Source organism: Rana temporaria, chromosome 7 (assembly GCF_905171775.1).
Source record: "Rana temporaria chromosome 7, aRanTem1.1, whole genome shotgun sequence".
NCBI classification, from domain to species: domain Eukaryota; kingdom Metazoa; phylum Chordata; class Amphibia; order Anura; family Ranidae; genus Rana; species Rana temporaria.
In genome coordinates this window covers 42,161,329-42,174,770 of record NC_053495.1, presented here as the reverse complement: position 1 = coordinate 42,174,770, position 13,442 = coordinate 42,161,329, and the positions used below count along the sequence as shown (strand labels likewise).

Genomic DNA, 13,442 nt, shown 5'->3' with positions numbered 1-13,442 from the left:
TGGACCTTGACCGGGCCATTCTTACACACATGTTTTGATCTAAACCATTCCATTTTAGCTCTGGCTGTATGTTTAGGGTCATTGTCCTGCTGGAAGGCGAACCTTCGCCCCAGTCTCAAGTCTTTTGCAGACTCTTAACAGGTTTTCTTCTAAGATTGTCCTGTATTTGTCTTCAACTATCTTCCCATCTACTCTGACCAGATTCCCTGTCTCTGCTGAAGAAAAGCATCCCCACAACATGATGCTGCCACCACCATGTTTTAAGGTGGGGATGGTGTGTTCAGGGTGATGTGCAGTGTTAGTTGTACACCACACATAGCATTTAGCTTTTAGGCCAAAAAGTTAAATTTTGGTCTCATCTGACCGAAGCAAATTTTTCCACATGTTTGCTGTGTCCCCCACAGGGCTTTTCGCAAACTGCAAACGGGACTTCTTATGGCTTTCTTTCAACAATGGCTTCCTTCTTGCCACTAAAGGGGGCTGAATAAAAATGCACGCCACACTTTTCAGATATTTGTAAAAAAATGAAAACTATTTTTCATTTTCCTGCCACTGCACAATTATGTGCCACTTTGTGCTGGTCTATCACATAAAATACATTTATGTTTTTAGTTGTAACATGCCAAAATGTAGAAAATTGTAAGGGGTATGATTACTTTTTCAAGGTACTGTATAATGACCGAATTTCGAAAAATAGATGTTAATTGTATAATAATTGTTTAATGGACATAAATAAATTATGTTTTTGTCCTTTTTGTCACATATGAGCAGAGGAAACAATTTTTTAACGGTCGAGAAACACATTAACCTTTCAATTGTCATTTGTTCAGCAGAAGTTTTCCAACCTGTTCCTTTGATTTTTTTGGCTTTGAAAAGTCAAAAACTATTTTCTATTTGTGCCCATTAACTGGATGAAAAACTAATCTCAAATTACAGTTTTTTAAAACAATTTTTTGTCTAGTTTATATGGCCATTAGACAGCACAGAGGAAGTTAAGACAAAGTACTAATTGTAATTTGTCCACTAGGGAACGGACTATATCAATAAAAATTCAAGTAAGACTTCTTCTTTCAAGGCAGTTTGTTGAAGATCTAATTTTGTCACTAATTTGCCTGATACATGTCCCTCACTTTATTCAGTTAGGGCTTTTAAAACATCTAAGCCTAGTACACACACGATCAGAATATCGTACAAAAAATACCGCTTTCAAATCGATCGTACGAGAATCTGAACAGCTTTTGTCCAAAATTATCCGAAGGGATAAAACACAAAAAATGTTCTCGTATGATACCAGATTGTACAATTTTTATTAAAACAGTACAGTTTTTGTCCAAAAATACAATTAAAAAAAAAAACACTATTCTGTCGTACGAGAATTTTTGTACTTTAGTAACCTCTTAAAGGGGTTGTAAAGGAAAACATGTTTTCCCTAAATAGCTTCCTTTACTTTAGTGAAGTCCTCCTTCACTTACCTCATCCTTCGATTTTGCTTTTAAATGTCCTTATTTCTTCTGAGAAATCCTCACTTCCTGTTCTTCTGTCTGTAACTACACACCGTAATGCGAGACTTTCTTCCTGGTGTGGAGAAAGCCTCTTGAGGGGGAGGGGGCGAGCAGGAGTGTCAGGATGCCCACTAACCCACAGCTCCTTTCTCTATCTGCAAAGTAGAGTGTCCTGACTCTCCTTCTCGCCCCCTCAAGAGGCTTTTTCCACGCCAGGAAGAAAGTCTCGCATTACGGTGTGTAGTTACAGACAGAAGAACAGGAAGTGAGGATTTCTCAGAAGAAATAAGGACATTTAAAAGCAAAATGGAAGGATGAGATAAGTGAAGGAGGACTGCACTAAGGTAAAGGAAGCTATTTAGGGGAAAAAAATAATCCTTTACAACCCCTTTAATTTTTGATATGGAGACTAGCATAAAAAAACAAAACGGACAGTCATTCATTCAATAATCTCATCGTGTGTACTAGACTATATACAACAAATGTGACCAATTTGAAATGTGTGTATAGAAACGTGTCTCTGAGGAACAGGCACTGCATTTGAAGGCAAGCTGCTTTAAAGAGGTTTATAAACTAACAAATCAATTAGAAACTTCTCAGCCTCACAATGGTCTTTTAGTACATGGACATGGCCTCAATTGACTTGCAAGTTCAATGAATAGGCAGCTTGTGGCTTGGTAATCATGAGTCAAGAGCTTACAAGACTAGAATACAATGGAAGCTGCATGCACAGGCCTGGCTTCTTTGGCAGAGTCACTTTGGCACAAGTTACTTGGGAAGTTATTTCAGCTTTAATAAATATTAAAAATTAGAATTCAAAGTCCAAATTCAGGTTAATGCAAAATTTCCCCAGCGAACATATTTTACGGCCACAGTACAATCAGGCATGTCTGCCCCTCCACGGGTCTGTACCTACCTTCAGTGGCCTCCTGCAGTATCTGCAGCCTGACCAGTAAAAATGTAGTGCCAGGCTGCCCGCTGCCCTGAATTGACAAAGTAACAGTAACTAAGTAAAGCGTCTCTGTAAGGAGGCTAAGGGGACATTAGACATTAAGGTCAGGTGAAGAAACAAGTGCAGACTTATATGAAGTCTACACTATATTATCAAAAGTATTGGGACACCTGCCTTTTCATGAACTTTAATGGAATCCCAGTCTTAGTCTGTAGGGTTCAATATCGAGTTAGCCCACCCTTTGCATCTATGCCACCTTTAACTCTTCTGGGAAAGCTGTCCACAAGGTTTAGGAGTGTGTCTATGGGAATGTTTGACCATTCATTCACAAGCGCACTTGTGAGGTCAGGCACTAATGTTGGACAAGAAGGCCTGGCTCGCAGTCTACGCTCCAATTCATCCCAAAAGGTGTTCTATCGGTTGAGGTCAGGACTCTGTGCAGGACAGCCAAGTTCCTCCACCCCAAACTCACTCATCCATGTCTTTGGACCTTGGTTTGTGCACTGGTGCGCAGTCGTGTTGGAATAGGAAGAGGCCATCCCCAAACTGTTCCCACAAAGTTGGGAGTATGAAATTGTCCAAAATGTCTTGGTATGCTGAAACCTTAAGTGTAAACTTCACTGGAACTAAGGGACCAAGCCCAACCCATGAAGAAAAAAAAAAAAAAAAACACACCATAATCCCCCTTCCACCAAATGATTTGGACCAGTGCACAAAACAATGTCCATAAAAACATGGATGAGGGAGTTTGGGGTGAAGAAACTTGACTGGCCTGCACCTCAACCCGATAGAACACCTTTAGGATGAATTTGAGTGGAGACTGTGAGCCAGGCCTTCTCGTCCAACCTCACAAATGCACTTCTGGAAGAATGTTCAAACATTCCCATAGACACACTCCTAAACCTTGTGGACAGCCTTCCCAGAAGAGTTGAAGCTGCTATAGCTGCAAAGGGTTGGCCAACGCAATATTGAGACTGGGATGCCATTAAAGTTCACATGCGTGTAAAAGCAGGCGTCCCAATACTTTTGGCAATCTAGTGTATATGACATCTTGAGACACCTCCAGGCTCTCTGAGGAGTAATAATTGACTGGTTTTGATTCTGCCAGCCGAATGCCATAGCTAAGATGAAACAGTGCCCCGAGAAAAAGTTTTGACAGTTTAAAAAAATAAAAGAAGAAGCAGATTGAAATAGAAATCTACATTTTAATTTGAACAACATTAAATTACAACAACATTTATAAATGCTACACAAGAAATGTATTACATTTTTTAGCTAATGTGAAGTTAAAAGTTTTGAACAAAATTTTAAAAAATGTTAAAGCGAAAATCATACTGTAATCTAAAATAACAAACATAGGGCTCCATTCACAAAGCAGTATGTACCGCTTCAAGAAATGTGATAAAATACTGCATAGTGTTTTTCCCCAAATTCTTGGGAATTCGATAAAAAGCGCTACTAAAATACTGCATGCCGTATTTATCCAAAATATGTGTAATTTATGTATTGAAACCATTCTTTATTTTATCTCATGAGATATCCAGTGGGATGGATAAAGTGGAATATAATTAGAACCCGTCAATTTATATTGGTAATAAATTGGTAAAATGGTTTAAATCGTAGAAATATGCCATATCGTCATTCAGTGCAGTTCCTGCACCATATATATTGATACAAAAGAAAAAAGGTGACTGGAATATCAGTCAAAGGGAAGCTGCTTTCACAGGACACACATGGGGGGGCAGCTGTGCATGGGAGCAGGGGCGGACTGACCATTGAGTCACTCGTTCACTGCCCGAGGGCCCCATGCCACTAGGGGGCCCCATCAGGGTTGCCAGGCTCAGTAAAACCAGGGACAGTATGTAAAAATCTATGTTTTTTTTTTACATCTGTCCCTGATATGTCTGAAACCAATCTGATGTGGAAATCCCGAGATTTTAGCTGCCTCGCCTCTACATTGCCTCCTGGCGTGGTGGCCATCTGTAAGCCCAGGGGCCCCATAGTCTTCTATTGCCCGGGGGCAATAGAAGTCCGCCCTTGCATGGGAGCCAATCAGCTTCTAACGTCAGCTTGTTCAATTGAGCTTCAACAATAAAACCTGGAAGCTGATTGGTTTCTAGGTAAAGCTGCACTTTCCAGTTTTAGTAAATCTGCCCCTATGGCGCATCAAAAACAACTAAAGTTTAATTAAGTAAATTCAAGATATAGTTATAAAAGTCAAATATTGAATGAAAATAGTATATAGAAAAATAAATAATCACGCACATATATAAATACTCTTCTTCCACCGATATAAAATACAACATCCTCTTCCTATTGGCGGAAAAAGGGTATTATCGGATTTGCCAGTGTATAAGGCGACCGGGCGTAAAAGACGACCCCCTAATTTTAAGTTTTTTTAAGATTTTTTGCCTGTACTACTCACCATATAAGACGACCCTTCCGAGGCTTCATATTTCTTCCTTCTGGAGCCATATTGTACTTCATTCTTGCTGGAGCTGGAGCCATATTCTTCTTCCTTCTTGCTGGAGTTGGAGCCAATCACAGCGAGCCATGTATTCTATTAATGACTACAAAGCCTGCTTGGATTGGCAGAGGCTGTAACATCATCAGCCCACGCCTCTCTGACTCTCAAAGCCAATCCGAGCAGGCTACTGTATGTAGCCTGCTCGGATTGGCAGAGGTTGTTACTCCAATCCGAGCAGGCTCTGTATTAATTTGAATACATCGCTCACTGGGATTGGCTAAGCGGTAAATACTGTATGTAGCCGAAGCTACATACAGTAGGCATCCCAGCAGCTGACCCGGCGTATAAGACGACCCCTGCTTTTTGGCCATTTTTTTTAAGTGTAAAAGGTAGTCTTATACACCAGCAAATACAGTATATATGTGTGTCATTTTTTGATACTATTTTCATTTAATATTTGACATTTATTAAGAAATTTTCTATTTAACCACTTGCCGACCCGCGCAAGAACTTTTACATCAGCAGAATGACACGGACAGGCAAATGGGCGTACAGGTACGTCCCGTTAAATTACCCGCCGTGTGGGCACATAAAACTATCCCCTATTTTGTAGATACTATAACTTTTGTGCAAACCAATCAATGAACGCTTATTGAAATTGTTTTACCAAAAATATGTAGAAGATATATTTTTGGGGTATATTATAGCAAAAAGCAAAAAATATTGCTTTTTTTTTCAAAATTGTCGCTCTATTTTTGTTTATAGCGCAAAAGATAAAAACCACAGAGGTGATCAAATACCACCAAAATAAATCTCTATTTGTGGGAAAAAAAGGACGTCAATTTTGTTTGGGAGCCACGTAGCACGACCGCGCAATTGTCGGTTAAATTGACACAGTGCCGCATCGCAAAAATCCTCCGGGGCTGAAGTGGTTAAAAATGCCTCATTCAACTTTTTGACTTGATACCTTTAAAACTATTTGCACGTTTAATGCACCTTTAAATAGTTTGTCCCAAACTAAATATTTACTGCACTTGCTGAACCCGCTGTAGGAACGATATTGTAGCCACAGTCACATACAAGTATACAGAGCTGTGACTTCCTGTCTCACTCCCAGAACAAAATAGAGCTGGGCTGAGCGCCGATCGGCCATTCACGGGAAGATGAGGTGGAGAGGTAGGCAGATGACATTATAATAAACGACTCGACCAATCAGAGTAGAGTTTATATTCATTCATAGAATACAAAGCTACGTCCAACTCAATTTTGTTCTAATGTGGGAATACACCGCTCCAGGATGATTACCTCTCCTGAGGTCAGCTGTCTTCACAATCAAGTGGGGTGCTGGCTCTGTTTGCAAAGATAATGAAAAGAAAGTAGCTGGATAGCCACACTCCGAATATTCACATTTATTCATAATTTTAAATCAAGGCATCAAGGGAAAGTACAGACCAACTGCACTGCCGCTGATAGATTTCACACCAGACATCGTGCTTAGTCAGACTAAGCACAGTGCCTGGTGTGAAACATGTCAGCGGCAGTGCAGTTAGTCTGTACTTTCCCTTGATGCCTTGATTTTAAACTATGAATAAAGGTGAATATTCGGAGTGCGGCTATCCAGCTACTTTCTTTTTAATTTTGTTCCAGGAGTGGGATGGGAAGTCCTCATGCCACAGCCAGGAACAATGCGATGTATACTGTATGTAGCTGAGGCTACATACAATTAAAACCGTGCCCGGGAAGCGCACCTGTTAGACCCCTTACACACTGAGGAGTTTTTCAGGCGGTACAGCGCAAAAAATAGCGCTGCTATACCGCCTGAAAAACTCCTTCACTGCCTACTCAATGTGAAAGCCTGAGGGCTTTCACACTGACGTGATGCGCTGGCGGGAGAGAAAAAAATCTCCTGTCAGCAGGATCTTTGGAGCGGTGAGAGGAGCGGCATGTATACCGCTCCTTCCCATTTAAAACAATGGGAAACCGCGGCAAAACCGCCCGCAATGCGCCTCTGCAGAGGCGCATTGCGGGCAGTATTATCCATTTATCGGCCGCTAGCGGGGGTTAATATCGCGCCGCCAGTGGCCGATTCCCGCGGCAATCCCGGCGGTATAGCGCTGCTATTTTTAGCGTCCGCTATACCACCACCGTGGCTCCCGCTCCAATGTGAAAGGGGCCTTAGTGCAGTAAATCGTTTGCATTGGCCAGCCAGTCCTTAATTTTCATCAAGCCAAAGCTGCGCTAGAACATACGTTAGCTGCTGGTACACGGTAGGACGAAAGCAGTGTTGATGCACTGATCCCCAGGCATTGTGCCGTTTCCTTTTGACATTTCAAAAAGTTCTATTGGCCGCAGGGCAGTGTGATACAGTGGATTGTGTTGCGCCCCATTGCACTGAAAGAAGTACTGAATTATGTTTTTCTTTTCAGTGTACGCCACCGCTGGCCTGATTGAAGACAAGACATTTTGCTGTCTGCTGTGGCATTGTCTTGGGGGAGGTTGCACAGAACAATCCCACTGCACCTGCTGTGAACAAGCCCCAAAGGATAGAACTGAGAAGAGTTAGAACATCTGTCAGGTTTCAATACTGTATCTGCTCCCGATTAGATTTTAGTTTTGGGTATCCATCAGGGGTGGCCTGTCCATTAAGGGTGCATGGGCATCACCCCTACTCCTATCCATGCGTCCGACCCCTTTCAGGATACCGGCGCAAAGATTCCAATGCGGGGGGGGCTGCTATTTTTTTTTGAAGCACCGATTAGAGCCAGAGTCTCTAATAGGCTTTAATATATGGTGGGGTTGGGTTGCAGAGAGTGTGCTCCGATCCCACCCAGGTGTGTTACAATAGTGAATGAATATGTGCTGTTGTAACACTGACCCTCTTCCCAGCCAACCAGGAAGCAGGTTTTGACACCGGTCACCCAATTGGCTAAAAGGACAGGCGATCCCTTTGGATGCCTAGGAGGAGCCGAGCCACTTCACCATGCTGCCTGCCACCGGCCACGATGGGGTAAGTGCCGGACTAACCGAATGTCAGCCGAATTCTACTGAACTGACCAATGCCACCCAACATTCAGCCTGTGTGTACTAGGCTTTAGACATTGTCCGCTATTGTCACAATCAGTAAAGCAGACCCAAGAAACGGCACGCAGTCATTACTGGGGTGCATGAAATCGGCAACAAAGTATTAAAAAAAGCATTTTCTACAATTAAAAAAAAATACAATTGTTTGATACACAATGCTATATATAGCAATCTAAATGTAATTCAATTATGAAGACGACTTTTACCTATCGCTGAGTCTCCAGGGTTTGAGGTCTGTACACGCGTACATCTCTCTCCACAAGAGGCGGTATCCTCTGAATGATATCAGCTGCCTTTTCTGCCAACATAATTGTTGGCGCGTTTAAATTCCCACTTACAATACTGGGCATGATAGAGGCATCCACCACTCGTAAATTTTCCACACCTATTACCTTTGTCTCTGGGTCAACAACCGCACTTGTGTCAGTTGGCTGCCCCATTTTACAGGTGCAGGATGGGTGATAGGCGGTGTCGGCCTTCTGTCTAATGAAAGCGTCAATCTCTTCATTTGTCTGGACACTGGAGCCAGGCAGGACTTCGGCGCCCCGGAATTCATCAAACGCTTTCTGAGCAAAGATCTCTCTGGACAACTTCACGCACTCCCGGAAATCTGCAATGTCCTTTTCTGTGAAATGATATGCACAGGAAGATAGTTTTACTACATTTTGGACAATTTGAAGGATAATTACAAAGATAACAGACCATGGAAAAGAGAGTGCACAAATTACACACACACACACACACACACACACATACATATACATATACACACACATATATATAAAAAGCATAGCTTGATGCACTACTCTACACTATTGACCTTTATAAATAACTACCGTATTTGCCGGCATATAAGACGACCCCCTAATTTTCCACCTAAAATTTTGGTTTTGGGATATACTCGACGTATAAGACGACCCCCTTCCTACTAGTCTGTCTGGAAGCTGAGGGGTAGCCAGAACAACCGCTGACAGGAAAAAACGCCGACAGGAACGGGCTTTATACAGCTTTTTCAAATCTCACTGTGCCATCAACATGCCTCACTGTGCCATTACATACCTCACATGCCTCACTGTGCCATTACATGCCTCACTGGGCCATCAACATGCCTCACTGGGCCATCAACATGCCTCACTGGGCCATCAACATGCCTCACTGGGCCATCAACATGCCTCACTGGGCCATCAACATGCCTCACTGGGCCATCAACATGCCTAACCCGGCAACCCAATGCCTAACCCGGCAACCCAATGCCTAACCCGGCAACCCAATGCCTAACCCGGCAACCCCATTACTCACTCTGCCATCAAAATGCCTCACTCTGCCATCAAAATGCCTCACTCTGCCATCAAAATGCCTCACTCTGCCATCAAAATGCCTCACTCTGCCATACCTTTAGTCCTGTAGGAACTATATGTAGCCACAGTCACATACAGGATACAGAGCTGTGACTTTCTGTGTCACTCCCAGAACAAAATAGAGTTGGACTGGGCGCCGATCAGCCATTCAGGGGAAGCGGAGGTGGAGAGATGACATTATGATAACCGACTTGGCCAATCAGAGGAAGATTTATGTTTATTCATAGAATCAGGGCCGATCCGCCCTATAGGCTCACTATGCAAGTCGCTTAGGGCCCCGCAAAGCTGCAGAGGGCCCCCAAAATACTAGAGGCCTTGCCTGGTGAGAAGTAATTTTTTGCCCCTCACCCCGCTTCTCAACTTGCTGGCTGCATGGGAGAAGAGGTAATAAGTCAGCACCCCCTGCTTCTCACTTTAATGTAAGATGTCATTTCCGACAGCAGAACATCCCCTCCCCCCGCTTCTCAACTTTAATGTTACATGTCACTGTCGGCAGCGCCCACCCCCCCGCTTCTCAATTTTAATGTGACATGTCATTTTGCTTAGGGCCGATCCTGACCTCCCTGGGGCCCTAAGCAAAATGACATTTCACATTAAAGTTGAGAAGCAGGGGGGGGGGGGGGGGCTGCCGAAAATGACATGTCACGTTAAAGATTAAAGTTCTTCTGCTGTCGGAAATTACATCTTACATTAAAGTGAGAAGTGGGGGTGCTGACTTCTTACCTCTTTTCCCATGCAGCCAGCGAGGTGAGGGGCCGAAAATTACTTCTCACCAGGCGGGGCCTCTAGTAATTTTGGGGGCCCTCCACAGCTTTATGGGGGCCTAAGCGGCTTGCATAGTGAGCCTATAGGGCGGATCAGCCCTGGGGGTCAGGATCGGCACTGCATAGAATATAATAGAATACAAAGCTGCCTCCAACTCGATTTTGTTCCAGGAGTGGGATGAGAAGTCCCCACTCCACTTCCAGAACACAGCGCTGTATACCCTATGTAGCTGAGTCTATATACAATTAGAACAGTGCCCAGCAAGCGCGCCTGTTAGTGCAGTAAATAGTTTGCTTGGGCTAGCCAGGCCCAAATAAACTATTTAAAAGGGACAGTAAAAAGTGAAGATCAGCTTTAAAGCATAACTGCCAACTTCAGCCCCTCTGGCAAATGCCAGATGATCCAGACCATCAGTCCAGGACTGTCTTCTACTCTGGATCATACCTTGCCTACTAAAAAACTGTATTAGAACATGGAAATAAATATAAATTATTTCTTTGGAAGCTGCCAATTATATATTAAATAAAACATTCTGAATTGTGTTTTGGGGTGAAAAGTGGTATTCAGGAAACATTCTAAAATTGAACGGAAATTTTTAATGTTGGGAATGTCAAGTTCACATTTTATTTTGAGTATATAAATTCGGATTGATGTATTTTATACTCACCAGTAGAAAGGTAGTTTGGATTGATAATGGGATGATCTCGTGGGTCAGTACTGCTAAGTTTCAGATTCCCCACGCTGGTTTCCCTCATAGTTCCAACGTGTACCTGGTATAGACAAATGATTTTGAATTACGATCGCTTCCTCTTCATGGAAAAAAAAAAAAAACATGCTGTAGAACTTTCGTAATGCCATACAAATTGTGGCATTAAGGCCTTAATGACACATGCAGACAGGGACCAAGGTAGGGTTTCCACCTGTCCGGGATTCACCAAGATAGTTCGGGTTTGTAATGATGTGTCCCGGTTTCAGTCCACCTGAAACCCGGGCACAAATTTTTCAGACAGGAATGTGGCTCAGAGCAGGGCTTGACAGGAGAGCGAGGGGGCACTATGGCCCAGATTCTCAAAGGGCCTACGACGGCGCAACGCAATGTACGCCGTCGTAAGTCCTAATCTGGGCCGTCGTATCTATGCGACTGATTCTTAGAATCAGTTACGCATAGATATCAATTAGATCCGACAGGCGTAAGTAAGGCTCTTACGCTGTCGGATCTTAAATGCAATTTTTTTTTTCGCCGCTAGGTGTCGCCTCCGTCGTTTTCCCTGTCGTGTATGCAAATTAGCAAAATACGCGAATTCCCGAACGTACGCGCGGTCGACGCAGTGAAGTTACGACGTTTACGTTAGATTTGCGCGGCGTAAAGTTGCCCCTGCTATATGAGGGGCAACCAATGCCAGACTCTATGGCAGGCTGGCACTGCACTGGACTGAGAGACACAAAAAAGGCAGGGCGCTGTGAGAGCCTGGGAGGAACCGTTGGGGGCTTAAAGCGGGAGTTCACCCGAAAAACAATTTTTAACATTAGATTGAGGCTCATTTTGGGAAGTAGAATCGGGTGTTTTTTTAAAATCGAAGCAGTACTTACCGTTTTAGAGATAGATCTTCTCCGCCGCTTCCGGGTATGGTCTTCGGGACTGGGCGTTCCTATTTGATTGACAGGCTTCCGACGGTCGCATACATCGCGTCACGAGTAGCCGAAAGACGGTGCGGCTCTATACGGTGCCTGCGCGCCGACATTCGGCTACTTTCAGAAAATCGTGACGCGCTGTATGCGACCGTCGGAAGCCTGTCGGATGCCTGTCAATCAAATAGGAACGCCCAGTCCCGCAGCCCATACCCGGAAGCGGCGGAGAAGATATATCTCTAAAATGGTAAGTACTGCTTCCATTTAAAAAAAAACACCCAATTCTGCTTCCCAAAATGAGCCTCAATCTAATGTTAAAAATTGAGTTTTTGGGTGAACCTCCACTTTAAATCTCTCAGGGAGCCTGGAGGCACTATGGGGGCTGGGAGGCACTGCTGGAGATTGGGGGATCTGCAGTTGGCTGGAGGCCCAGAAGGAGGGGAGCCATAGCCCAGGAATAAGCCATGGCATGGTGGTTGAGAACCACTGTTCTACACAACATTGTGGCTCATGTGTTAACATTCGATCTTCTCTCCGGTGGGCAGGAGCAATATTTCATATACTGAATGTATATGCGACTTGGTAACGGGTCGCGGGCCACAATGAGCAGAGCGGGTGGATGGCAGCCCACTCTACTCTATAGAGCCCACTCTACTTTTTTTTTTTTGCGGATGGGATTGGAGGTAGGCGTTTGTAAACGGACACAAGTCCATTTACATCTGCTACTCCTTAGAGGTGATTGAAGGGTCCAATTGGGTCGGACTGACCAAGTCAAAGGGGCCTTTGGCTCAGTGCAGGTAACACGCAGATGCTCTGCACCTGCGGATCAGTTTGAAAGCAGTCCAGTAACCACTGCAGAACAGATATGCCCATACAGTATATACACTGTGATTTTTAGTAATAAATTGACCTTTAATAACAGTATTCTATTCTATCCCAGAGCAGGAGACCCTGGGCCACATCAGAGGGCCCCCGTGGGCCACATGGTTGGGCACCCCTGGTATACAATTAGACCCCTTTCACACTGGGGCGGTGCGGGAGTTAGCGGTAAAGCACCGATAGTTATAGCGGCGAGTTCGGCCACTAGCGGGTGCTTTTAACCCTTGCTAGCGGCAGAAAAAAGGGTTAATAGGGCCCGTGTTGTGGCTCTGCCGAAGGGCTTTGGCAGCGCTGCCCATTCATTTCAATGTTCAGGGTGTTTTGGGAGCGGTGTATACACCAACTTTTTTTCCCATCCTGCAAGCGCACCGCCCCAGTGAGAAAGCACTTGCAGCTTTCACACTGGGGAGGCATGAGAGGCAGATTTCAGGCACTATTTTTAGCGCTAAAATGCCTGAAAAGCGCCCCAGTGTGAAAGGGTCCTTAATGCTCACTGCTAAGATATGTGAGACATTTGTGAGTCTGTGCCTGCAGCAATCTTGAGTAATAAAAGTCGGGTTTGAAGGACCCTTCATAACAAAGTCTGATTATATTCATTGCTAGATTTACTTTAACTTTTTTTTTTTTACAGCTTACACCAACAGCAGAAAGAACATTGAATTATAAAAAATAGTAGAAAGGAAGAGAGGACTGTTTTTCCTATACTGACTATCCAGATCCCAGACAATCATCCTCCATGCAGCTTAGAGAGTAAGAAATGGAACGTGATTGGTTACTAATGGTTAATCTTCCCACACACACAGAAATCT

The 13,442-nt window shown here is 43.9% G+C and overlaps 1 protein-coding gene across 1 annotated transcript in view; it reads right to left on the bottom strand.

The window, feature by feature from the left end:
* Positions 1-7,134: 7,134 nt before the first annotated feature.
* The window catches only part of CHDH (choline dehydrogenase), a 50,816-nt gene continuing 44,508 nt past the window's right edge, over positions 7,135-13,442 (bottom strand). The window contains exons 7-8 of the mRNA XM_040359269.1: positions 10,793-10,895; positions 7,135-8,627 (exon numbers count right to left, since the gene is read on the bottom strand). Coding sequence (XP_040215203.1) covers positions 8,209-8,627; positions 10,793-10,895 — 522 coding nt within the window. The 3' untranslated portion in view covers positions 7,135-8,208. The remainder of the gene's footprint in view (positions 8,628-10,792; positions 10,896-13,442) is intronic.